This window comes from Mytilus galloprovincialis, chromosome 9, assembly GCF_965363235.1.
Source record: "Mytilus galloprovincialis chromosome 9, xbMytGall1.hap1.1, whole genome shotgun sequence".
NCBI lineage: Eukaryota > Metazoa > Mollusca > Bivalvia > Mytilida > Mytilidae > Mytilus > Mytilus galloprovincialis.
In genome coordinates this window covers 15,972,303-15,999,000 of record NC_134846.1, presented here as the reverse complement: position 1 = coordinate 15,999,000, position 26,698 = coordinate 15,972,303, and the positions used below count along the sequence as shown (strand labels likewise).

The window sequence follows — 26,698 nt, the reverse complement described above, 5'->3', positions numbered from 1 at the left end:
TATTTGTTGTATACGATTGTAAGATATAATATTAAATATCATTATAAATTAAGGTAAATATTGTAAAATATAAAAATTGAATTGCTTGATGTCGTAAATTATTCTTCATCGTCAATGATTAGATAAAGACAATATCCCTTTTAATTTCAATTTAAAATATTTAGGATGGGATCATTTACATTCTGCTGTTTTATTATGTCGCCCGAATACATTAATCTTAAACTTACCTCCTACTTTTGTTTTAAAACTATTATGCTTTCCGTGGAACGTTATTTTAAACGACAGATCAAAGATGGTACATTAATAGCAAGAAAAGAGAGGCGAAATAAACCAAAGGGGTATTCAATCTCTTAAGTCGAACACAAACTGACAACGACGTTGGGAAAAAAAACAGAAAACGACAAAAAGATAAGCGACAGTTCATACAACATTATATAGACAACTATAACTTAGCAACACGAACCCATTCAAATACCGGGATGATCTTAGGTGCCCCGTAATGGTAATAAACAGATCCTGCTCTATATGTGACAGTCATCATGTTGCTCATGCAAGTGCAAAAGTAGATGAGTTAATTGAAGTAATAACAAATTCTTGTGGGTAAGCATGAAAACAAGATAATGTTTACATACTGACCAAATAATTTCAAAACGAGCTAAGCCTCAGAATTTTTGGAAATGTTGTTATTACAATTGCTTCCGTTCAAACTGTAATCGAATATTATCCCTTTTGTATAAGAGCTTTATACATCTACTGTGTTAAATATAAAAAAGAAGCAAAATAACCTTGTATTAAAGTATTACAAATTCCTTAGTGACTTTAATTTCCAAATTGACAGGAGTTAACAACATCATTTTTGTTTAAATACACAAAGATAGGAAGAGACAAAAATTCGTTTGAAATTAGGAATAAAATAGTTCATATATCTTTTTATGAACGACCTTACCTTGCATGCTTTTCATAATCTAATAAGCCTAAAGGTGTTGTCTGTATTTGTTTTTACCGAAAACAGCCGTTTTTATCAGTATCATGTCATAAATATGTTGATATAATTTGATACGTTACAATTGTCATGATGATTATCCCGACCTCTTTTATGTATGTGATGTTTAATAATAAGACTTAGCTGTTAATTTCTGTGTCATTTTGGTCTCTTGTGGAGAGTTGTCTCATTGGCAATCATACCACATCTTTTTTATATTAGCATCTAGTTTGTACTCACATGTATTGAACAACTAGACGACGAGTGCACATATAAAGCAGGCACACAATCATGTTAATGGATAATACTTTTCCTAACAGATCAAGTATCTTTGTCGGTAAATATCTACTAAATCATTAACTAAAGGTACTATGAGGAAGTTTACATATGCATTTACCTTTATTTCAAATGAATAAATAAATAAGCCAACAGTAGTATACAGCTGTACGCAAGTCAAGAAACAAATCCTAGTTACAAACTAAACCCGAGGGAAATACACTATAAGAGGAAAACAGTGGAACAACCGAAACACTGAACAGCAACAAAAACAAACAAAAACAAACACCAACATACATATAAACGGTCTATTTTATCACAAATGTCATATTCCACAATTTGGACAGGACAATACTACGTGACAAGAATACAGTACGTACATACGCAAGAACACCCAGCACAGAGAAAACACTCATAAATAATATAAAAGTGAATACATGTAAGAGCATGTTAACCGCGGAATAACAACCGCTGTCAAGACGTCGTAATTATTTAGACTAACAAAATACTTTGTCGATTGATAATGGAAATCAACTCAACTATACTGATAAATGAGTCGTATGTGAAATGTAATATGAAAATACAGAGTTCAAACCAGAAACGATAAAGCATAACACTATATATATCAAACCGGACTTACAACAATATTATAGTATTAATGAATGGGTGTTTTTATAATGGCCCTGTTATATGTCCAAGGTCTGTAATAATGGTCGAGGAAGTCTGTAATACGCCGAGGGCCATTACAGACATCCGAGGCCATTATTACTGACCGAGGACATATAACAGGGCCATTATAAAAACACCAATTTCTTAATACATTTATTAACCAACTGAACAAAAGTGTATGTGTTGCTGCCAACTTGATGGACCCTCTTACTCTTTTAATGACAGTTTAGTTTAAAAAAAAATATTTGTACTTCACCATGATAAATCTTTTAAATATACCAAATATCCAAGATATTAAGTTAAAAGAAGTTATGTGTTGAAAAACAGGATGAACAGTGATCCCTTTATATGGTTCTTTAATGTTGGTTGCTGGGTACTAAATAAAATAAAATACAAAAAGGTATTATACTCTTGACAACTTAATTTTATTAACTTTATTAAAAACCCTAACTGGGTTTAATACAGACAAACTGGGCATTAATACAGGGCCATTACAGAAAAACAAGGCCATTACAGAAAAACATGGCCATTACAGAAAAAAAACAGGGCCATTACAGAAAATATGTAATTTTTAATAAACAGTCATTTTTGGCTATAATGTACTTAGTTGGTTAATAAACAACTGTAATTACATATGATACATCATAACTTAATACATGAATGTTGGGTGTATTATTACTAAGAAACGTCGTAACGCAATGTGCATTCCCACTAGACAAAAACAGTCATTGAATTACATTGTATCATACATATATCAAGTTTATTCGTCGTTCAGTGTATGTTTGGTTTTTTTTTTTTTTGTTCTTTTTGTTATGCTTTTTTTAATTGAGTTCAATAGATATTTAAAAGTGTTATTTTCTGTGTTTTGATGTTACACAATTATTTCAGGATAGGATAAAGGTTGTCACCTGTTAAAACGCTTAAGCCCGCTACATTTGTTTGTAGGTGTTTTAAGTCAAAACATGTTGTTTGGTGGTTGTCGTTTGTTGATGAGGTTTATATGTGTTTCTAGTTTCTCGTTTTTTATATAGATTAGACTGTTGATTTTCCTGTTGTATTACACTTGTCATTTCTAGGGTCCTCTATAGCTTGGTGTTCGTTGTGAGCAACGGCTCCGTTGTGAAGGCCGTACACGTACTTTGACCTCAAATGGTTTACCTTTGCATATTGTTACTTTGATTGAAGATTGTCACATATGCCCTGACACCACATATTCTAATGTCTATATATCCAAGAATATGTCACGTTTGATGTTTACCAGACAGACGACGTAGGTAGTAAACCACAATCTAAGATGTGATAAAAATGTTGTTAGTTAGATGTCACATAGACACATCGTATAAATCAACATATTCGTGATGATGTCAATAAAATTTACGAAATGTTATTTTTTATCGTTCCTCCTCATAACTAAAATATATAATAATGCAAAGGGTATGTTACTGTTGAAAATCGAAAATTGATAATTTAGAAATTTAATCCATCCCGTTTGTTATATACTTTACTGTGAAGTGGTCAATCTGTGTAATATTTTGGGAAAAGATCAAGGTATGAAGCATGTTTAAATATAAGAAATGTTTAAATATCAAAATAACTGCAGATGTTGCTTGTGTGTAACGCATTTCTGTGGTTTGACTAGTTGTTATGTTATGTTAGATTTATGATTTTGAATATTCATTTGCCTGTCTATCGCCTGTCTTTTTAAATATATTAACATTAATAACCTATGATGTTTTTCTATACCAAAATGATTTGTTCAATGAATCTCCTATGTGAAAACATCCTTGGCATTGCATGTATACACCTTAACCTGTTATCTGATTTAGTGATTAGTGTCAAACCATAAATAAATCGTACTATGATTTTAAAGACTGGTTCACATATCGTTGCATCAGGGAAAGGTACTTTAAAAATAGTCTTCCCATTCGGAACATCTGAAATCATTCCCAAATTTTGGTGGATTTTCTGTTGCTCAATTTTATGTAATGTTTTATGTTTTTTATTTGTCGATTTTTTTCCATGGCTCTATTATATTTCTATTGACTTTGTCTTGAGTTTGAATGTCCCTTTAGTATCTTTTGCCTCACGTTTACCTTTAAAAGTCTCCCCTCTTTATATATATATTTGTCAAATAGATCATGCTGATTTAAAAAGTGATTTATATTAACAATTAGGGACAGAGAAATGGTCCAGCAATGAATATATAAGCTAGAAAAAAGAAACACATACAGTTGAATCAAAATAGATAGGAATAATATAATACTAAAACTTATACGACACATTTCACAAGTTAGACACTATCACAAACAGACACCTATACTTACACACATATATATACATAGTATTTATCAAATGTCTGCAAAAATAGTCAGTAATAATTGTTACGGAACGATGCATCATATAACAATGATACATTACACTACAAAATATTATATAAAATACGCAAGTCTTGATAGTTATCAAAGGTACCAGGCTTTTTATTTAACATGTTTAAGACGCCAGACGCGCGTTTCGTCTACATAACACTCAAAATTGACGCTACGATCAAAATAGTTATAAAGCCAAAAACAAATACAAAGTTGAATAGCATTGAAAGATACAATATCACAAACATGTTGTTTTTTTGTGATGTTGTATTCTTTTAGACTTTCTTCATATGTCTATCAATACACCAATTATTATCCAATTGATGATTCAATCTCATAAATCACATCGTGTAGATCAAGCTTCTATAATTAACTGTACTAAATATCCATTTGTTTTTCCCAGCTATTTCTCAGTGATTATCATATGCTGTGTTTATCTGGCTTATCTGGTCATATTCATTTGCTCCCGTCTCCATTCTGAGATCCTGATAAGTAGGCACATTTTCCATTCTAACATCGTCATAATGTTGTGGATCTTGACTAAAAAATAAAGCTCAAAAGTATTTATAAAGTCTTCATATTGTTGAAAATATTGAATAATAGTTATCAAAGGTACCAGGATTATAATTTAGTTTCGTCTACATAATAGATATAGGAAGATGTGATATGAGTGCCAATGAGACAACTCTCCATCAGTGACGCTCATATCAAAATAGTTATAAAGCCAAACAAGTACAAAGTTGAAGAGCATTGATGATCCAAAATTCCAAAAAGTTGTGCCAAATACGACTAAGTATTACATGAAATGCATATAAATTATTGGAATATGCGCTATTCAATAAACTTTTAAATAAAAACGCATGGAACGCATTAATAATTGGAGAAGCAAACATATAATTTTTTATCAAAACTAAATTTTGATTATTTTTCGCAGACTTACCATTTTTAGGTTTTTTATTTTTTCATTTAATTATATGTAGATAGTACAAACCAGCTATGTCATTTGTCGCTTAAGCATTTCATAAAACAAGGTTTAAATTCGAAACAACATACACATTGACGAAATATACTTTTATTCTGTACATGTATGTTCTAATGTTTTTATTAACTGATTAATTTGTTAAGAGTTTTTTTCCGAACTTACACTAGAATTTGAGTATTACCACGGGGAACACCAGTCAGATTACAAAACAAATATCTGCTGATTATATAACAATGACTACAGTATGTTGCCTTAAAGTTTAAAAAATGCATCTAACTATTACGAAATTTAACAGTAGGAAGCATATGACGCGAAACAAAATAAGAGCATGCTGAAATGAAGAGGCAATTCGTTTTCACCTGAATTATATCTTTCTCGTTTCAGAAATTTTATCAGTAAGAGAATAAACCAAATATATTTTATTAAGTTATTAATGACAAACATACCTCTGTGTTTTCTTTGACACATTATCTTTGCCTGTCAACATAGAAGATAAAATTGAACTATTTGTATGCATGTATAGAAGTATGTTAAACAGTATCAAATGCAATGCATGTATATACTTCAACGAACGGAAGAGCAAAATAGAGCTTAGCATTTAGTCAATCTGAGCTTTCTGTTTAACATTCCTTCCTCTATCCAAATGGATACATATTGGACTTATTGTTTATCATGTTTATCAAACATTGAAATCGATCAAATTGTGACTGTTCCCAAGAAGAAGAACTTCTGGTTTACTGTAGAGTCAGAAATTAATAATGTATTGGTGTCTATAGGGTCGCATGTAATATATTTCTGAACAAAAAACGGGGATTTTTGGTTTATGTATACAGTAAGTTATATTAACACATGTAAAAGCTAAAGATAAAAGCAACCAAAAAAAGCCAGGCTAAGAACTTGGCAAGCCAGACGCTCGAATTTTCGCGATATAAGACTCATTAATGGCGCTTGAATCAACACTTTGAAAGACCCTCAAGTACGAAGTAATGTTATTTTTCAGTCTTAAAGTCTATCGTAACATATTGGTCGTTTCAATGGTATTACTGCATTTGTCATTTCGGGGCGACCCCTTTTTTGCTATGCAGTATGGGTTTGCAGGTGATTCGTCATTGGAATAATCTTAGATCTTTGCATTCTTATATTGACAGAGAAATTATTCAGCAACAGAAAGTAAACGTCCCAACGATATAAAATATAAAAGATATACATGATAACTTAAAGATGTTTCTGCATCATTGACTAGATTGCTACATTCCAGCAGCGACTGCATACGGAGTATATATCTCTCAATTGATACGATATTATCGGGCTTGTATTTCCTATCATGATTTCCTTTATAGAGGATTGCTACTCACAAGGAAGCTATTAAACCAAGAGTTCCAAATGGTGAAGTTGAAATCATCATTTCGTAAATTTTACGGACGCCATCCCGAGTTGGTTGACCGTTATGGAATTACCGTTTAACAGATGATATCGGATATGTTCCTTATGTCGTAACTTCAATACCCTATCCCTTTTCACGAATGTGACCTACCGAATTAGACTATTTACCGGATTTGTAATAGCATAAGCAACACGACGGGTGCCACATGTGGAGCAGGATCTGCTTACCCTTCCGGAACACCTCAAATCACCCAAAGTTTTTGATGGGGTTCGTGTAGCTTAGTCTTTAGTTTTCTATGTTGTGTCTTTTGAACTATTATTTGTCGGTTTGTCTTTTAATTTTTAGCCATGGCGTTGTCAGTTTATTTTATCTATGAATTTGACTCTCCCTCTGGAATCTTTCGTCCCTCTTTTGCAACATTGCTTACCTTGCTTTTTCTGTGATTGTCGTTTTTTCCTAATTACAAAACACACCGCAACTGTTAGAAGTATTCCTAAAAGAACACCTCCACTGAAAATTCCAATCCGGGTAGTTCCTTCGTTAACGCTTCCTGCTGTGTTTACAGAAACTGAAATAAAAAAGATAAAATACATAGAGTATATATAATATAAACTAAAAAATTATGACATTTTCACATATCACAAAATAGTTCACAACCATGTTTATTTCACGATTTTATTAAGCTTGATCATGACTTCATTTGTATATTTGTAATCGATTTATACATTTTTTACAACATTAAGTGTATGTTGTATATATTTCACTGTGTATCAAATGTAAAAAATAATTAATAGAAACATGAAATCATTTTTCAGCTTTGCGTTAGATCTAAACGAGTGTCTCCCTTATGTGTTTAACACGTTTGAGCTTTTAATTTTGCCCATTGCTGAAGAAGTTTTCCTTGCAGTTTGGTAATTTTATTACTTTACATTTCTATTTGGTAATGATTAATTATATGGCAAATAAAACTTCTACTTGCAGTGGCCTAGCCCCAGTTGTAAAGACAAGGTTACTTATATTTCATATTTAAAAAAAATCTAACCTTGCATACAATTAGTTCCATGCACTCCGGGAATACATCCATCAGTGCAATCTCCTGTTCTACGATCACAAGGTGCATGACTACAAAACGGTGAACATGTCTCAAGACAATTTTTACCATATTTACCATTCTGACATGCTATAAAATAAAAATGATTTTTTTCAGTTTCATCAGATGGGTTAAATAGTTAAACGCGATACAAATACACTGAGAGTTCACACGATTTTCTAATACGTACGCACATTAACTTCGTTAGTATCAATTAAAGTGCAAATAGCCTATATTTCTAATATACATTTTTTCAAAAAGACGATAAAGACTTAAAAATGAAAGAGAAGACTTCGACGACAACGACGACAATGAGGACGTTGACGTTGTTGATGATGATGAAAATCAATTATTGAGTGACTAATACTGTAACAAAACATATTCTGCACATTAGAACATGAGACTCCAATTCGACTAGCACTTACTTTTACTCATAAATGCTACGTGTAAAGAACTGAAGCATCTATTAACATTTTTTTTTTTAAGTTTCTGTTTTACCAGGCTGGGGTAAAGTCCATGACCCTTGCATGCTTTTGCAAGACCAATGAAGAGTTCTCAAAAAACAAGCATCAACCGACAGATCGAAAAATTATAACATAACAGATAAGTACAACGTCTCTTGCACATTAATTGTTTTGATATTTGTACCTTGTTCACACTTATTACCAATCCATCCGTTTAGACAACCAAATATACAGTTACCAGCTTCAAGATCACAAGGTCCGTTACAGTTACCTGGACACAGTTTGTTACATACAGAACCATAATGTGAAGGAGGACAACCTAAAACAGAGGGATTCATTGTTAAAATAATATCGATTTGTTCCTGAAATAAATGAACTCTTCAAGTCAAACAAGTTCGAAAGGTTTTGACGGTTTTTTTACAGGTGCCAACAAAAAAATCTGAAGGAAACCATTCCAACTTGTCAAACATGGTTAGTTGATACTATACATGCAAAAATGACTGCACGGTTAGGCGAACTTTCCCCCTGACGTGTACTTATAAGTCGTTTGAGGTAATCCTGGTACATGTAATGAGTGTATTGGTATCTGACTATACGAACATGAAATATCGAATATAAAAAACAAATAGTGTCAAAAACCATCCGAACAGAAATAAATACTGTGCATTACTCCCTTCAAAAGTTTTTTTCGGTTGAATTATGTTTGAAGGGTACTGTCACAGTCTCTCATACCTCACACTTACCTCTATTAAAAAGTATGAATTAGCAGAAAATGTCAAAAATTTAAATTAAAATTAAGAAAAAGAAAATAGAAAAAAAATTAAAATGGAAATGGGCAATATGTCAAAGAAACAACAACCCGACCAAAGCGCAGACAACAGCCGAAGGCCACCGATAGGTCTTCAACGCAGCGAGAAAAATTTCGCTCCCGGAGGTGGTCTTCAGCCAACCCCTAAATAAAATTGTGTACTAATTCACGCTAAACTCCAAAACATATAAATGAACTAAAAAAGTTTAAAAACAAGACTTACAAAGGCCGGAGGCTCCTGACTTGGGACAGGCGCAAAAATGCGCGGGATTAAACACTTTAAGTGAGATCTCAATCCTCACCTTGTACCTACAGACAATGTAGAATAAAGAAACACATAACAATACGCACATTAAAACTCAGTTTAAAAGTAGTCCTAGTCCGATATCAGAATGGGTAACAAAAGAAACAAAGCAAATTGACATTGATACATAAATGAACAAAGAACAACTAGTCGTTAGTAGTGAACGAGAAAGGCGAAGCAGAAAAGGTGAAGAGGAAATTCGAATCGAAATAGCAACAGTGTATTGGCGAAAAACATTTAATACTAAAAACTAAAATTGGGGAAAAAATGATAAACACAAACTGGGAAAATTACGCTTCTAAAGAAACCCAATATAGCCTTGGCGAGGTTTAAAGTTCATGCCAGATTATTTATAGTCTTCCTGAGAGATTCTAGTATGAAGTATGTCTATAAAGTAAAATTAATTGTTTAAAAAAAAAAAGCAGTCAATTCTTTAAGAATGTCATCTTACTGTTGAACATCACGTCTTTAAGTAGCACCACATAGTTTATCAATTACAACAACATTGTTTTTATGACGTTATATACCATTTCGTTTAAATTTCAGTATAATCTAAAAAGAATCATTTATTTCTGTTTACTTCGAGGTTCGTCATTTACCAGACTTTGACTATACTCATAATGGTCTAAGGGGCCTTGTCGACCGTATGGTCTAAATAATTCCGTATCAAAAGCCTGTCAATCTAAATTCACTAGGATTATCAGTTTCTTATCAAAGGTCAATGCTTCTCTTCCAAAACTTCCGGCTTTCTCCACAAATAAAAAAAACTGACTGCCAAGATATAGGACAATAGACCTGAAAGTGGTGTTAAATTTTGGTATTGTACATTCTTAACTATCAATGACACTCTTATCAAAACAATTGAAAGTCAACGAATATGTTTTTCATTAATCTAAAGCAATGTGACATCATTTTGATCAGATTCTTTTCCATTTAAACTTTTGCCGTAATATTTTGTACTTTTTCGCGCATTTGACATGCTTGACGTTATAATTTTTTTAAAAGTTAGAAATCTATATTTGACGATTTTGAGATAGGCGATGTACACATGATAGTTTCAATAGTTGTATTTTGTTGTTTTATAATTTCGTTCCTTGCCAATGCATGTACCTCTTCTGACATCGGTCTCGGACTTCTCTTAAACTTAGTTTTACTGTGCGTATTGTCGTGCGTTTGTTTTTTCTACATTGGCTAGAGGTATAGGGGAAGGGTTGAGATATCAAAAAACATGTTTAACCCTGCCACATTTTTGCGCCTGTCCCAAGTTCAGAGCCTTTGTTAGTCTTGTATGATTTTTAATTTTAGTTTCTTTTGTATAATTCGGAGTTCAGTATGACGTCCATTATCACTGAACTAGTAAACATATTTGTTTAGGGGCAAGCTGAAGGACGTCTTCGGGTGCGAGAGTTTCTCACTGCATTGAAGACCCGTTGGTGGCCTTCGGGTGCGGGAGTTTCTCACTGCATTGAAGACCCATTGGTGGCCTACGGCTGTTGTATGCTCTATGGTCGGGTGTTGACTCTTTGACACATTCCCCATTTCCATTCACAATTTTACTTGAATAATTTTGTTATTTAACATTTCCATGATTGATAAAATAATTAATTATTAAAAGCTTATTTTGTAACTGCTTTCGACTTTGGTGATCTTACCATACTTAACACGTGTTATATGGTTTAACTATCTTGTTGGTATTTGCTTTGTCTATACAGCCCTTGTTATCATTATATTTGCTGTTATGCATACCTGTCGATCAAAATGTGCATCGGGCACTCAAAACATTTAAAGTTTCAGTTCATTATAGTTTTGGTAACATATAATCCAATCGTTCACCCCATAGCCATATGCTATTAGTTTGATCATGGAAGTATTATGTTGACAGGAACTCCAACGGAAAATTAGCACATTCCCATCCCACTGATTTCTTTAAGAAAATAAAAGGTTCCGACTCAGTTTGTCAAGTACGTGATAACTCCTTTGTGGGGTATCGGTGATGCTGCCTTCGCCTGTTCTTTTAACTGAAGCTGGTCTTATCACGTGATTTGATATCGATTGTCTTATCTACCTACCAATGTAAATAAACACGGAAACTCCCGTGGTTATTTGTGAATCGCCACATGAATAACAACACCTGTTTCCGTTCAATAAATGAAGGACAACGCTGAAAAGATCGAAAAAATTTGTCCATATTTAACAGAATGACATAAGAAAATTAACTGCATTCGGAAAGAGGGCAAGCTTATTTTTAGTTTTGTTGAGTATGTTTTAATCATTGGAACTTTGAAATCGGGAAATATCCGATTATGAAAATTACATTATTCTGAAGTAGAGTGTTTTCAGAAAATAATGTGATGCGCTTGTAGTGTGCCAGATGGTGCCAGATAATTCAAATTTTAAGTTAAATATTGTAAACTTTTATCGAGTGTTACACAAATATTTATGGTTTTCTCTATCGTAAAATGTTATTAACTTATTTATCAAATATGTTTTAAAGACTAAAAGAGGTTAATAATTACACGCATGTGATGACCTCTACATAGCAATATCAGGTTACGAGACATGCAGATGAATTGTTACACCTTTTATGATAATTGCAAAGTTGTAAACAACCTTAAACATTCAACCTAGTCCGAGATTACTCGATCTGACGTCTGACAGATTTATTTTTACGGATGGCTTTTAATATTTCTGGATGCATTTAAAGAACGATCACCATGATGGGCCCTAAGCAGTTTAATTTTTTTTTATCATGGAAACCAATTTAGAATTTATTTATGTGTTTAAAAGCTTAACAGTTCTGAAACATCTTACACCGTATGCTAAGCAATTTATGTTTCTGTTTCTTGTTAAATTGCATGAAATATTTGCCATTGGACTTTCAGTACACAATAAATCAAAATTTTGATATTTTTTTCGGAACAAATCTATTTAACCCCGTCCCCCCCCCCCCCCGGCCAAATTTTGGATTAAATTTTTGATGGAAATTCTTTCATTAAACACTTCATTAAAATATTTGTCAAAGTTACTAGTAAAACCTGATAATAATTACTGATAAAAACTTTTCCGTTTACTTTACATGAGTATTTTATGATTTTCAAGCCTAACATGTATATAACAGTTACGCGTGTCTAGCCAAAGGCTTTCTCATGAATAAAAATCTTACTATTTTAAAATTGATTGATTACTTGAACTGAAATGTTTATAGCTTGTGAGTGTTTTTACTCTTCAGTTTTTTTGTTTTTTGTTTTTTTTATTTGGTGAAAACAGATTTCGTTTCTTTTCTTTTTATTTGTTTTTAAGCAGCAAAACCCGTAAAAACTGACATATTTGTCATTCACATGGTCGGTAAATTCATTTCCTTGACAATTAAGTACACATCCGATTATTTCGGTATTTTCCGTAATTACGATCATTCACGAGGTTCCAAAAATTTGATCGAAACCCATGCATCCATAAGACATGTCGAGTTAATTAACAGATACTTAACGATTTTGCGGCATCACACTATAGACGTTTGAAGTCCGCTTGTTGGAGTTCCTGTCAATATAATACTTCCATGGTTTGATTAATATATCCCGTTTTGTAAATCTATCAATTTAAATATATATGAATTGCAGGGTTTAAAAACTTCAGTTGTTCGACCTGCTAGTCAAATGCGTTTTGTTTAAATATTTTCTTTCACTCTTTGGTCTTTTGGAAAATGTTGTTTGTGCTGTACTTAGACCCTTCTACAATGAAATTTGTTACATGCACACGTATAAAAATTGCAGTTTTTATCCAACGCAGTCATAGGTTTGAACGTTGTTTGCACTTTAGGCTTGTTTATATTTATTTCGTTTGGGCTTGTATTATATTTTCCCTCCGGTTTATATAATCCGTTCATCCTATTTTGACTCTTTAAAATTCAAGAGTATATCCTAAATTTAGGGAAATTTAATGTTCTTCTAATACTTTTTTACACTAACATCACTGAACAGACATTAATTGTCGAAATCCGGATATGGTGTAAAAAATTAAGCACCTCATGTTGTGGCTTACCATCTTTGCCGCAAGTTTATTTTTTTCTACTTGGTATTAAATTGATATAGAGATCCATTTTGTTACACCTTGTGATCTATTTTTTTGGCAATTGTCAATGGCAGTCAGCAGGGTTTAAGAACTTCAGTTGTTCGACCTGCTAATAAAATGCGTTTTGCTAAAATATTTTTTCACGCCTTGGTCTTTTGGAAAATTTTGTTAGTACTGTATTAAACCTTTTTATAACGAAATGTGTTACATGCACACGTATAAAAACGCAATCAAAGGTTTGAACGTTCATTTCAGTTAAGACTTGTTTATATTTATTTCTTATGGGCTTGTATTATATTTATCCTCCGGTTTATATAATCCGTTCATCCTATTTTGACTCTTTAAAATTCATATTTAGTAACTCAAATAGTTAAATTATCGGTATTTACTAGTAATACGAATAACCAATTATTACAGTTTACTATAGTAGGCGAATAAGCACTTTTCATAGAACAAATATATGTTGACATGTTAACAAAATAACAGTTATTAACGTATTTCGATAATTTAGTAATTTGAGTTAAATCTAAACTGAATAACCCAAAAGAGTTTTAAATATTCTTACTTTCTTTCCATTAAAACACACCATCTTATTGCATTCAATTATTCTTATTTTTTTTTCTGACAAAATAAAATCTTACCAAGAATTCCAATTTCACAAACTTCAAGTTCTGAAGATGTATCCTGAACTGGAGGTTCATAAGTCAAATATCTGAAAACGGCACTAACGTTGATTTTTGAAGGCAAAAAACGGTCTTCGTTTAAAATTGTCCCAGTTTTCCAAGAATTGCTTGTATTTGATGCATAAAGGGAATGGTTACCGACCTTTGTATTATGTTCTGCAAAAATAAGCATCAAACGCTGCAGACTAGCAAAACCAATATACTGCTGCTTTATTAATTTTTGTGCAAACCATTTTTCGTTGATTGAGGAAAAACGTGTGTCCGTAAATGTTTGATTTCGTGGTTTCACCCAATGAAAATCAGCATACCAGTCTTTAAGAAGATTGTACTTCTTTTAATATTTTTATTGGTTAATAAAAACCTGTTAATAATATATGTAATGCTCTTTTGTTAGGTTATGTTTACTTATTCACGATTATATCTGGTCTATATAACAGTACAGCTTTGACAAGTGTTTGCTGTTACTATGAATTTTAACTTCTTTGTACTATCAACATCAAAATTATATATTGTGTAAAAATATTTCCTTTCTCCATATACCTAACAACAAAATTGTTTTCATTAACCTATGCATACTTTTGTAGATTGTGGCTTTTTGTACAAGGTTATTGTTTTCCTGAAATTCTTTAACATTTTACAGCGATATATTACTGTTACTTTAATTATTCGCCCCTTAATTTATTGATTTTGTATTTACATTGTATCATAGATCTAATTCATTCGTCAAGTGTATGTCCATTTGTGTTAATATCTATTTTGATTTAGTAAAGCCATTCCAATTAATATATAAGTGTGTCTTTCTATGTTGTGATATATCACTATTGTTTCAGATAAGGGTGAAGGTTGATACCTTTTAACACATTTAATCCCGCTGCAATTGTTTGCACCTGTCCTAATTCAGGAGTCTGATGTTCAGTAGTAGTCGTTTGTTTATGCGGTTCATAAGTGTTTCTCGATTCTCGTTTTTATATAGATTAGACCGTTGGTTTATCCGTTTGAATGGTTTAACACTAGTCATTTTCAAGACTTTTTTTATAGCCTGCTGTTCGATGCGAGTTAAAACTCCGTGTTGACGCATGTTTGTTTTTTTGTTGCACTTCTATTGAGCATAGTCAGTTCAGTAATAAAGTCAAATATAGACTGTTTCACTAACTTACCCCCAAACAGTATGTACACTCCAGTTACAATGCTTTCTTCTTTAAGGTCGACTTGAAATGTAACGATAGGACCTTTTGTTTTAGAACAGGATATTTTATTTCCATCATTTGCTAGACTACCTGGGTAACTACTGTTTGGATTTATAAGGACTGAACTGTCATATGCCAAATTATCTGTGACGAAAAGATATATTTATAATGATTTTTTATATCACTTTTATTTGATAGTTTAGTTAATTGCCTTACGAGAAGTAAAACGTTTGTACGGTCGAAGCTCCAGAATCCGAACATTTAAACACAGAAGGATCATTAGTTTCGTTAAATTAACAAAGAAATCATTTGGGTTGGATTTTTTTCAAGTTTGTAGAGACTTTTTGATAGATTAATACGGGCTGCCCTTTGTGGTAATGTGTTTGAAAATTAAATGAATCAAAAACAAAATATTTCTTCGAAACAAAGCAAAAACTATTTCTTTAAAAGCAAAAATATTCAAATAAACTCAATAATGATATCAGGATTACATTTTTGTACGCCAGACACTCTTTTTGTCTAACATTTTCTAAAAAGACTTACGTTCGTTTCAAAAAACTTTAAAAGACCAAAAAAGTACGAAGATGCTAGCACTTGAAAACTCCAAATTATAAAAGATTTTGTCAAATTCAATTAAGTAATCTTTTCCTTGGGTTGAAAATACTTAGTATTTCGAAATCTTCAAAGTTTTAATAACAGTTAATTTATAATGTTATCCTTTTGTATGATAATTCATGTAAACAGTTCAAGTCTATTAACCAACTTTCACTTTCATAGCTGTCTATATTAAGATATTTGTCGTTTATAGTCTAAACAAGTCTAATCAGTAAAATTAATAAACGTATCATATTTTCTTTTATGTTATTTTCATCGGTCTTTATTTTCATTGCGGTTTTTTTTTTTGTGGATTCAAGGCATGATAAACTAATATATTATTCTTAATCCGTTGCGAGGCAATGGTACTTTTTCATTCTTGATGAAGTTTGACACTCAAGAAAACTAAAAGCATGTTTCTTCAACATGCTGTATAATGGTTATGATTTCATATAATAAAAGGTAAACTTTGATTGACCTCAAAGCCATTTATTCTTCCTTTTGATGTTCAGTACCTAGTCTCCCATCCCCAAAAAACAACCCGCTATTTGGGTCACTTTTTTCGGTAGATTGCCAAATATCGCAGTCAAGTGCGTAACGATTTTTTACGATATGTATATCCAAAATTACTTACATTTGTTACAAAAGTCTCCTGTTCGTCTTTTCTTGCAACCATCGGTACAAATACCGGTAAATTTATTGCAAATATCATTCAAACAGTAATCACTATTACATCCAAAAATACAAGACCCATTTCCAGGGTAGCAATGTTGATCAACGCAATTTGTAGAACACACTTTCTCGCAGTTATTTCCCCAAAAACCTTTTCGGCAACCTGAAAACAAAACAGTCTCCATGATTTATGGGTAATAAGAATGCAAAAATATATCAACATCAATTTGAATATCATAGATCAACGTTTTTTTTTTTAAACAATGAACATAGAAAACCAATTTGTAAATCATGATTTTTAAATCTGTTATGTATACATTTTGTAAGTATTCCTTATCATTATAGATAGTTTCTGCTTACAAGAAACCTATTAAGGCTGATGGTCCATGTAGTGAAGTTTAAGTCATCCATTTGAAACCTTTACTGGCGCCATCAAGTGTTAAATGTCCGTTATGGAATAAATCTCTCTTTGGTGGTGACGATATGGGTCAATAGTCGTACACACAATTCTGTCCTCTGTTCGTCGAATTTTACCTCACAGAATGGGACTTATACAAGTTATAACCGATGTTGTTCTACATGAGCAATACGACAAGTGCCATATGTTGAGCTAGATATGCTTTCAAATTTCCTTCGGAGTTCAGTATTTTTGTGATTTTACTGTTTTTCTTTGTTTCACCAGCGAACCTGAAGATGATGTTATAAGTTTGGGTCAAGCTTATCAACGTCGGTTCATATGTTTTGACCAAAGTATAAGGCCAGGTGAACGAATATGCGACACAAAGCCATGAAATGATATTTTATGAATAGCTGAACAAAGTAAAACAGACAGAAGGAACACCGATAGTGGGTTTTTTTTTATCATACATTGTCCATAAGACATTTTTACTTGACAATGTGTGTTTCTTTGTGCTGGGTGTTTTGGGTTTTTTTGTGTAGTATTTCTGTCACGCAGTGTTGCCATTTTAGCGATATGGTTTAACATTGCCATGAAAGCGAGATGTTTTGGCCTGCAATAAAACATAGTTCAACCAACCATTTATGTTCTTAGAATGTCTTGAGCAAATTCCGGAATACTGAAGTTGTTATCAAATAGTTCGTTTATATGTATGTTGGCATATGTTTTGTTGCAATTCAGTGTTTCTGTTGTTCCGTTGTCTTCCTCTTTAATATTGTTGATTTGTTTTTCTCGGTAATAGTGTGTAGCTCAGATTCTTTTTCCCTCAATCTATTTTTTACTTTTGAACAACATTATACTACTGTTGCCTTCCTTAAATAGCTAACTGCTAAGGAATCGTGACAAGGCAGTTTTGAAAACATTAAGATATATGTTATATATATATATAGATGTATCCTTTAATATCATTTTTTTGTTCGTTGTTGTTAAAAGCTATTTAGAAAAAGAAACAAAACATTTGGAAAATAAAAAAAACATTGTTGTTATTTTATTTAAGTGCAATCTGTCCTACTTGATTAAAACAAAACCTCCTGAGCAAAGCCTAGGTATTCGAAACTTTATACTATACGTTCCAATACAACAAAGAGACTGGTATAGTTTAGATAATCGCACTTGAAAGCATTACAAGTGTACATGTAGAAAGTTAAAAGACAATATATATAAATGATACTTTACTCACCATTAATGGCAACGTAACAAAGTTCAATTATAGGCCCATAACTACTGTCATTTTTAGTATCGTAATAAATGACATATTGTCCAAGCTGGTTACATGGAATAGTTTGTGTGATGTTTGGCAAACCTGGATCAGGATCCTCATAGCAAAGATAACCATCAGGTGGAATGGTTGATGTATTTGTCACATATAACTTAAATCCATCCATGCGATGCGCAACTGTAATAAAATTACAAACAAAAAAATCTAAATTTATATACAATAAATTGAAGAAGAAATAAAATTGTGAATCTTATAAAAATACACGAATCAAGGAATACTTTGATACGACACCATTCAATATGTAAATTTTGTGGACGAAACGCGCGTCTGGCGTAAATATACAATTTCAATCCTGGTATTTATGATGAGTTTATTTCCTTATATCCATTCTTTCCTGTCTGTATTGTGTGATATTTAAATTATTATTATTATTGAAACCATCTAAAACGAACGAACGGGTGAACAAAGAGTAGTTTCGCCTTAACATTAACATACAGTAAAACTCTGTGATGTGCGTAAAAATAAATAATAGGTTAGGATATAAACATGTACAAGTCTTCATACAACGAGATCTGCACTGCAAATATAACCGTCATTTGGATTGGCTTTTGAATCAGTCAACTGTAATTCCTAACTATCTATGTTTACACTTACATGTAACATTGGTAAATGATTGCTTGGCCTTAAATTGTCACTTCAACTCGAAATAATCTCCTAAGTCGGAATTAATGTATAGTTTATATTTTCAAATATCTTTCTGTCGTGAATTCTCTACAATTTTGTTGTACTTACTACAGGGCTGTTCATTTGTGTTTCTTGCAATGAATATACCTTTCAGGCGAACGAAAGGGTAAAGCAATTCGAAAATTAAACCACATTGGCAAAAAAAAAACATGTGCACCCGTCATGTTTTATGATTGTACACATTTTTCAGTGATTGTTGATTTCCTTTCTGACCTGACGTTTTGATTTGTCACTGATGAGTCGTTAAAGGACGCATGCGCATTTGGTGTACTTAATCATAACCCTTCTATCTTTTTTTTTCATTTTAATCAGCCTACGATGCTTGAAAAAGCTTATTTCCGATTTTGATACATAGTTACACATAGATGATTGTGTTACAATAAAATTTTATGTTAAGTAGTACAACAAAACTACCGACAGACGCTTGATGATATTCCTGGTATCTAGGATGATTTTATTAACAACCACTGGGTCAATGCCACTACTGTTGGAGTTTTATTCCCAGCGGGTATTACCAGCCAGTAGTTAGCGCATCTGTGTTGACATGAATTATCATTTTTTTGTAATGATTATGAATTAACTGTTTACAAAACTTTACACTTTTGAAATACTGATGAGTGTTTTGTATACGAAACACGTGTTTGGTTCAAATACAAAATTTCAATCCTGGTGTCTACGTGGGTTTTTTTCCAAAAGAAACGTGTCATAAAGACAAGAATATTAAGGTGAACATAGTATATTATTTTACAATGTATCTCCTGTCAATATATACTTACAGCTTTCCCTGTAATAGATTGTGATATCTGTGATGTAGGCAATTTTAAAAGAGAATTGAAACATCCACCAAGCTGGTGTTCTGGTGTCAATGCCTGTGTGTGAACAAATTTCATGGGAAAACGCATTTGATACAGGTGGTTTTATTGCATTTTGAGCAAATCCACTTGATTGAGTAGAACTTTGAGTAGCTGTGCCAAACGGTGTCAGGTTATCTGTAAAGTACGTAGTGAATAAAATGAAAAGAAGATCATATTTCTGTTACTTATAATATTTCTGCCTTGTTAAGAAAAGTCCGAATGTGTTTTGGGGAAATCTACATTCACCTAAGTCAAGAAATATTATTACAATTTATGAATTTTGCGTGTCTTTTCATAGCTTGATCATTGACAGGTTTAAGTTCTGAAAACCTATTAAATAATAATTAAAAATCAATAAGACTTTCACAGATTGCTCATCATTATACATGTAAAGGATTTATAAAAAGAGAAATGGGGTCAATGGGCAATTTTTTTTAGTGCATTCAAATGGATAAAACAAGAGGATTCCGAAATTCTGACAAAAAATCCAAAACATGACAAGCGAACATTCTCACTGTAAAATCTAATTTAGCAGTTGTGATCTAATTTTAAGTTTTTCTTTAATCTAGAAAAAAACAAGAATGGTATGTAATAAATCATTTTTGTGACGCAAAACTTATTACTTAGCAAATAACATCCAAAGTTATGTTTATTTTATTTTTTTGACTAGACAAAAAAAAAGTCTAAATAGTTATCAAAGGTACCAGGAAAACAATTTAGTACGCCAGACGCCTTTGACAGTCTATGTATGTTGGCGTTTGTTTTGTTGCAATTCAGTGTTTCTGTTGTTCCGTTGTTAAACTGGTCTAAGGTGAAAGAAACATATCATTAAGAAAAGCTGAAAGAAACATATCATTAAGAAGCCTTATGATTAGACCAATTATTTTTCAAGCATGTCATTGTAAAATCTAATTTACTATCTGACTCGAGTAAATAACTCTCATCAAACAATTTATATTTAAACATTTTTGAACACCAGACGGCTGTGGTAACTTTACTTTGAATATGTTCCTTCACATAACCGTACGATAAGAGAGAACAATAGCCAAATAAAGAGTGGTGTGGCCCCGGTGAACTCCTATAGTGTTCCAAAATTCGTTATCGCAATTGATGTTTGTTTTCCAATTCAGCTCATTTAGTGTATCCATTATAAAAAAAAATTCAGAAAACGCTTCAGACACTTGTTATGATTATGTTTTAGGGATCTTCATCTGCTTTCTATTGATTTTAAGATATGGAGCATGTAACATATGTAACCAAAAATTTTATTTATGAATTTTCCCCCGAAATTAACCATTTTCAAGACGTGAGACTTACGAATACAAAATACTCATTATTCTTGATTTTTAGTTGTTTGAAATAAATAAACCGTTAAAATCTAAATTTTGATAAAGAAAATATCGTGATAGAGTGTTTTAATCATGAAGCTTTTTATATATGCAAAACATTTTGTAATTGAATAAAAAGTTGTCAAAGTGCACAATTCAGTAAAATTAACGTATTAAGGTAGTTTCATGGTATACCGCCATCTTGGATTGCACAATCACAGTACAAAATTGGTCTAGTTATTTGCCCTCATCTGCAAATGTGGAGACAAATTTGCAATTTAATGGTTAGACTGTTTATTCATTTAAAGAAAAATTGGTGATTTATTGTTTTATTCAAAATATTCAAACAAATATCATTTATTTTTGTTTTTAGAATCATTTTTTCAAATTAGCCATTTAAGGGGAGATAACTCTTTTAGTACAATATTTATACTGAACAAATAGAGATTTTTTTTATTTTAAACGAGTTCGGTAACACCATTTTTTATTTTTATTTTCTTAAAACATATAATAAAACCTATGTTCTCACAATTTATTTCAAAATTCTATCTCTTAGAAAAAAATTGTATTCACACAAATGTGTTTTTTCATGAACCATCTAACCAAATTTAAGCAATTTTCAACGACTCATAGCATGAAAATAGCACGGTGACCCATACTTTTTATCATATTTTTTTATAAAAGCATAGTAAAATCTTCATTTTGGCAAATTATAAGAAAATTCTGTCTCAAAAAGTCTATACTTATGATCTACCTTAAATAAGAGGTAATATATAAAACTTCTTTAAAGAGATGATATAAAAAAGGACAACTATCCACCAAAGTTCAAATGAAGTGGGTGTAAATAATTGTAAGCAATCGTACGACCTTAACAACCAATGAAAAACTACTTTATATAAATATGTTTCATGGTAAATGTAAAAATTGTATTACAAGATTTTGACTTGTCTTTTTTTTTTATGGTTTAAAACCCTACATGATACTAGCAAAACGATTTCCTTTACCAATAAAAACTTTCACAAAATAGTCAAAAGTGTTGAAGGTGTTACACAATGGCCTCTGTTTATAATGTGTAATATAATAATATAATATAAACCGTTGTTTATGGTTCAGATGAGGCAGCATTTGGAATGAATAAACATTGAAAGTATCAAACAATTATCGAAGTGTAACATACGTTGAGCTGTCACTGTCAGTAGTATAGCTGTGTGACTGAGTAAAAGTAATAACATATCAGCTGTAGTTAAAATCTACATCCAGCGGGTACAATAACAGCTAATGGTTCGCTAAAATGAACGAAAAAAAGAAACGTAATGAATTTGTTATAATTTGTAATATATATGATTCATGAAGTCTTGAAGAATTTTGTACGATCCGACTTTAATTGTCTCATTAGCAATCTTAACCCAACTTTTATTTAACAGTAATTTGTCAAGATGCTGAATGTCTAATTCAGTTTATTCAGGTGATTATATACCATAATCCGGAGAGATACAATGCTAAAAGATGTAATAGTTAATATTAATTTTAGCCAGATTATTTCTCCCCCCCCCTTCCGTTCTCCCTTAAAAATATACTTGTCGATAACCTCTATTTTGAGAATTCAAAATATTGTATTTCCTGTTGATCAAACCAGCATCTTCATTTATTTGTGTTTGCTTATGCCTCCGTGTGTATCTCTGGAATACAATTGTTCGTGTGTGTTTTCAGGAACAAAATATTCAAAAGATAGAACGTGGGCATCAAAACTCATTAGTTGAACAGAACCAGCCTAGTGGGCGATACTGTGTGGGTGTAGCTTTACGTTTTTAATAAATCTTAAAACTTCGATTTCGATCTACACATTAAAATAACGTAATGCACATGATACAAGGCAAATAAACAACCTTTACCCCATCCTGTGTACAAAGTGCAAATCTTGAACTTGCATCATGAACTCGGGGACTAAAATAGTTTTTTTTTTATAAATTGAGGTTTTTTGTTCTGAACATGAATGAAATATTTGTCACTGGCAATTAAGCAACCAACAATCAATCAATAAATTAATTAAGGTTTCGGGGTTGATTTACAAGTTGTTGTATTTTAAGTCTGATATGATTGCTTGTATATGGATATAATACAACACTTCGCTAATGAATGTGTTAATATAGGAAGAAGAATAAAGGAAGACGCTACCGCATGATATCTGTTAAACAAATCAATCGTGTGTCCGATTCGAACTGTGTACGTAGTGAACGTTTTATGTTATAATAGAAAATAAGAAAGAGACTTTTGCGAAAGGAAATCGAGAATGAAAATTATGTGCCGGTAACATTAAAAAAAGCCAGAATGGAATTTAAAAGACAAATAAACGAAAGTAGAGCGACACGACCTTGCAGAAAGAAATACAGAAAAGGGGGGATTATTCAGGTTGTACCGTTTGAGGAAAACTATAGTCTTTTGAAAATTCCGATGAACAAAAGAATTTCAAATGATTGAACATTGCAATCTCTTCATTTATACATATTAACTATATATTTGAATTAAAATCGACTATGGTGCACTTGATATGGTTCAACGTGAACCTGTCTTCACATGATTTGTTTTTCATTCACCTAGTAAGTAATAAAACCACAGAAGAAACAAATATCTAAAACAATATGGCTACATTTTGAAATGTATTAAATATAAAACTTGCCATTATTATGATTAGCTGTTATTACTATCCTCTTTGTAATTCACACTGAAATCGAATATATCTGAATACACATTTGATTTTAATCCGAAGTTTGGAACAACACAATCAATATTAACGATATATAAAGGCAACAGTAGTATACCGCTGTTCAAACTCATAAATTCATGGACAAAAAACAAAATCGGGGTAACAAACTAAAACTGAGGGAAACGCACCAAACATAACACTACAATGTTACACACACAGAAACGGACCAAGCATCAGACAAAATCCCACGATATCACTTTCTTCGTTTTTGCATTAAGAATAAACTTCCATCGTCTTTGTCAATTTTAATACACAAAACGCTTGTAAAGGTGTTCACGGAAAATATTTAGAGTAGTCCTTGCGCACACAAAAATCATAATACGCATACGCTGTGTCTTAATCTTCAAGTATCGTTATTCTTGTTTCTCGTTTCTCGTTTTTTCTATATAGATTAGACCGTTGGTTTTCCCATTTGAATGGTTTTACACTAGTAAATTTGGGGCCCTTTATAGCTTGTTGTTCGGAGTGAGCCAAGGCTCTGTGTTGAAGGCCGTACAGTGGCCTATAACGGTTTACTTTTTAAATTGTTATTTGGATGGAGAATTGTCTCATTGTGACTCATACAACATCTTCCTATATCTATGTAGCAATACATGTGGTTTACAAATGTATATTTAGCTGTCCTTTCTTTTCGTCTATTGTTCAATGTGAGCTACTGTTTAAAGGGGCCAACATGTAGGATAAAATTTAATGTAAAGAGGTTAATTCCCCCTAACAATTTTCACACTTGATGAAAATAAATCGTAACAAAAATTTGTATTTGCTTCAATATTTCACCTTTTTGACGTGTTAAACAATGTTTTAAGCAAGAATTAAGCCTCATACCTGTCCAATATTTTATAGAATAGACTGTTATCGGCTTACATCCCTTACATTATGGAAAAGTATGCAACTGTCATACAAGTTAAAGGTTTTACCAGTTTCAATTCACCAATTATTACATAAGATAATGCCTGTACCAAGTCAGGAATATTACAGCTGTATTACATTTGTTTTAAATTCTGCGGTTTAAATTTGTTATTTGATCAGGGACTCGCCGTGTAGCATTTTACTTAGAGTTTGGTATTTTTGTTATTTCACTTTTGAGTACTTGATTATATGACCAAAAAAGGTAGATTTAAAAGCCAAATAGTTACAAGTTAGCATTGCCTAAGATAACTTTGCCCATAGTTTCGTCATAAAATCTTTAACAATTTAAATATCACACTATCAGGTGTGCTAAGAAAAATAGATGTATAGGGTTCTAACCAAAATCAGAGCTATATAACCAAACGTGACCTAAATATAGTAGCCAGGTCCATCAACGGTCAACTGTACCTCAGGTAGTTTAATCTCATTTCCTTTACAGTTTAGACACGAACAATTTATGAAAGCATGTAACAAATTATGTCAATACCAAAGAACTCACTTCTTGGCTTATGATAACCTTGGGTATTAATAGTACACTACAAGTGATATTAAATGCTATGAAACATTACACTTAATGGACGAACATAGACTAAGACAAGCATATTTTAACAAATTTACTTCATGATATTTCACAAAATCAGTAACAAAAAGACATACCTGGTATCAAGACAACTATCATCTTTAATTCAAATTCAACAGGAAGTAAGATATTCATTATGTCTAAAAATATAACATCAGTTTAAAAATCCGGTTATTGGTTAACCGTAGCGTTTTTTATGTGTAGGTTTTAAATGTGTAGGTTTTGTTTCAGCTGTAACAAATATTTTTTTAAAGTTTACACCCATATTTATTTTATTTCTAATTAAGTGCAGTAACAAACTCACACCACCCCTTTCCTTTTCAAACAAAATCAAAAATAAATTTTTAACATAAAATATAATTACAAAGTATAAACTTATACTTATAACATTTCCTCATAATGGTTTCTCATTCCGCCCTGAATGTATTGTATGCCTCCTAAGTACTTTACATAAGAGATTTTCACACTACAAAATAATTAAAATAGAAAATATTCAGTACGGTTAAAATAATTTTTTTCAGTAAGAAGATTCTAGATACTGCATATATTTACATTAAGATTTCCACTTAATAAGTACATTTCTATTGACTATTTAGGTTGTAATATTTAAGTTGATAGAGTGTTATAATATAAAAAAGCAAAGTGACGGAAACACTTTTAAGTACATGGGCATGAGATGGGGATTTGGGGTTATTAAAGGATTGAAAAAGATGATTTTTTTGCCATTTAAGGAAGTTCGCTGCTCAGTTTCAAAATAAATAGCTTTCCATAACACTAGTATATATTGATAGGGGAATAATTGAGGAATCAAAAAAGCAAAAAAAATATAGGGTCAATGTGCTTGTTTTCGAGATATCAGTCATTGGAATTTTGGTGGGAAAATGTTCTCTCTTGATTTTTCATAGCTTTATCATTGACCTGTTAAAGTTCCCAAAAACTATTAAAGACTAAATAAGATTTTATAAGACTTTTACAAATGGCTTATGATTGTACATGTAAAAAGTAAAATCACAAAAATACTGAACTTAGAGGAAAATCAATTCGGAAAGTCCATAATCACATGGCAAAATCAAATTACAAAACGCATCAAAAACGAATGGACAAGAACTGTCATATTCCTGACTTGGTACAGACATTTTCAAATGTAGAAAATGGTGGATTAAACCTGGTTTTATAGCGCTAACCCTCTCACTTTGATGACAGTCTCATCAAATTCTTTTATATTTACATTGATGCGTTAACTAAACAGACACAATAAATAAAACAGTCAAAATATGGGTACATCAGTCATCATCGTATAACAAATTTAAAAGG

At 31.7% G+C, this 26,698-nt stretch overlaps 1 protein-coding gene across 1 annotated transcript; it reads right to left on the bottom strand.

The window, feature by feature from the left end:
- Positions 1-1,552: 1,552 nt before the first annotated feature.
- On the bottom strand, positions 1,553-25,580 carry LOC143044512 (uncharacterized). The gene is made up of 12 exons (XM_076216565.1): positions 25,462-25,580; positions 22,309-22,417; positions 19,726-19,938; positions 18,167-18,382; positions 16,492-16,692; positions 15,234-15,407; positions 14,035-14,232; positions 8,398-8,532; positions 7,702-7,839; positions 7,087-7,227; positions 5,722-5,752; positions 1,553-4,833 (listed from the first exon to the last, which is right to left on the bottom strand). Exons 2-12 carry the CDS (start codon positions 22,361-22,363, stop codon positions 4,704-4,706), a joined length of 1,632 nt encoding a protein of 543 aa, XP_076072680.1. The 5' UTR covers positions 22,364-22,417; positions 25,462-25,580; the 3' UTR covers positions 1,553-4,703.
- Positions 25,581-26,698: the final 1,118 nt, after the last annotated feature.

Coding starts and splice junctions, on each gene's coding strand:
- LOC143044512 (XM_076216565.1), bottom strand. CDS start 22,363: ATGTTATTACTTTTACTCAGTCACACAGCTATACTACTGACAGTGACA. Junction 16,693..18,166: donor TTGTTACGTTGCCATTAATG/GTGAGTAAAGTA, acceptor TTTTGTTTTCAG/GTTGCCGAAAAGGTTTTTGG. Junction 4,834..5,721: donor GTGTCAAAGAAAACACAGAG/GTATGTTTGTCA, acceptor TTTATTTTTTAG/TCAAGATCCACAACATTATG.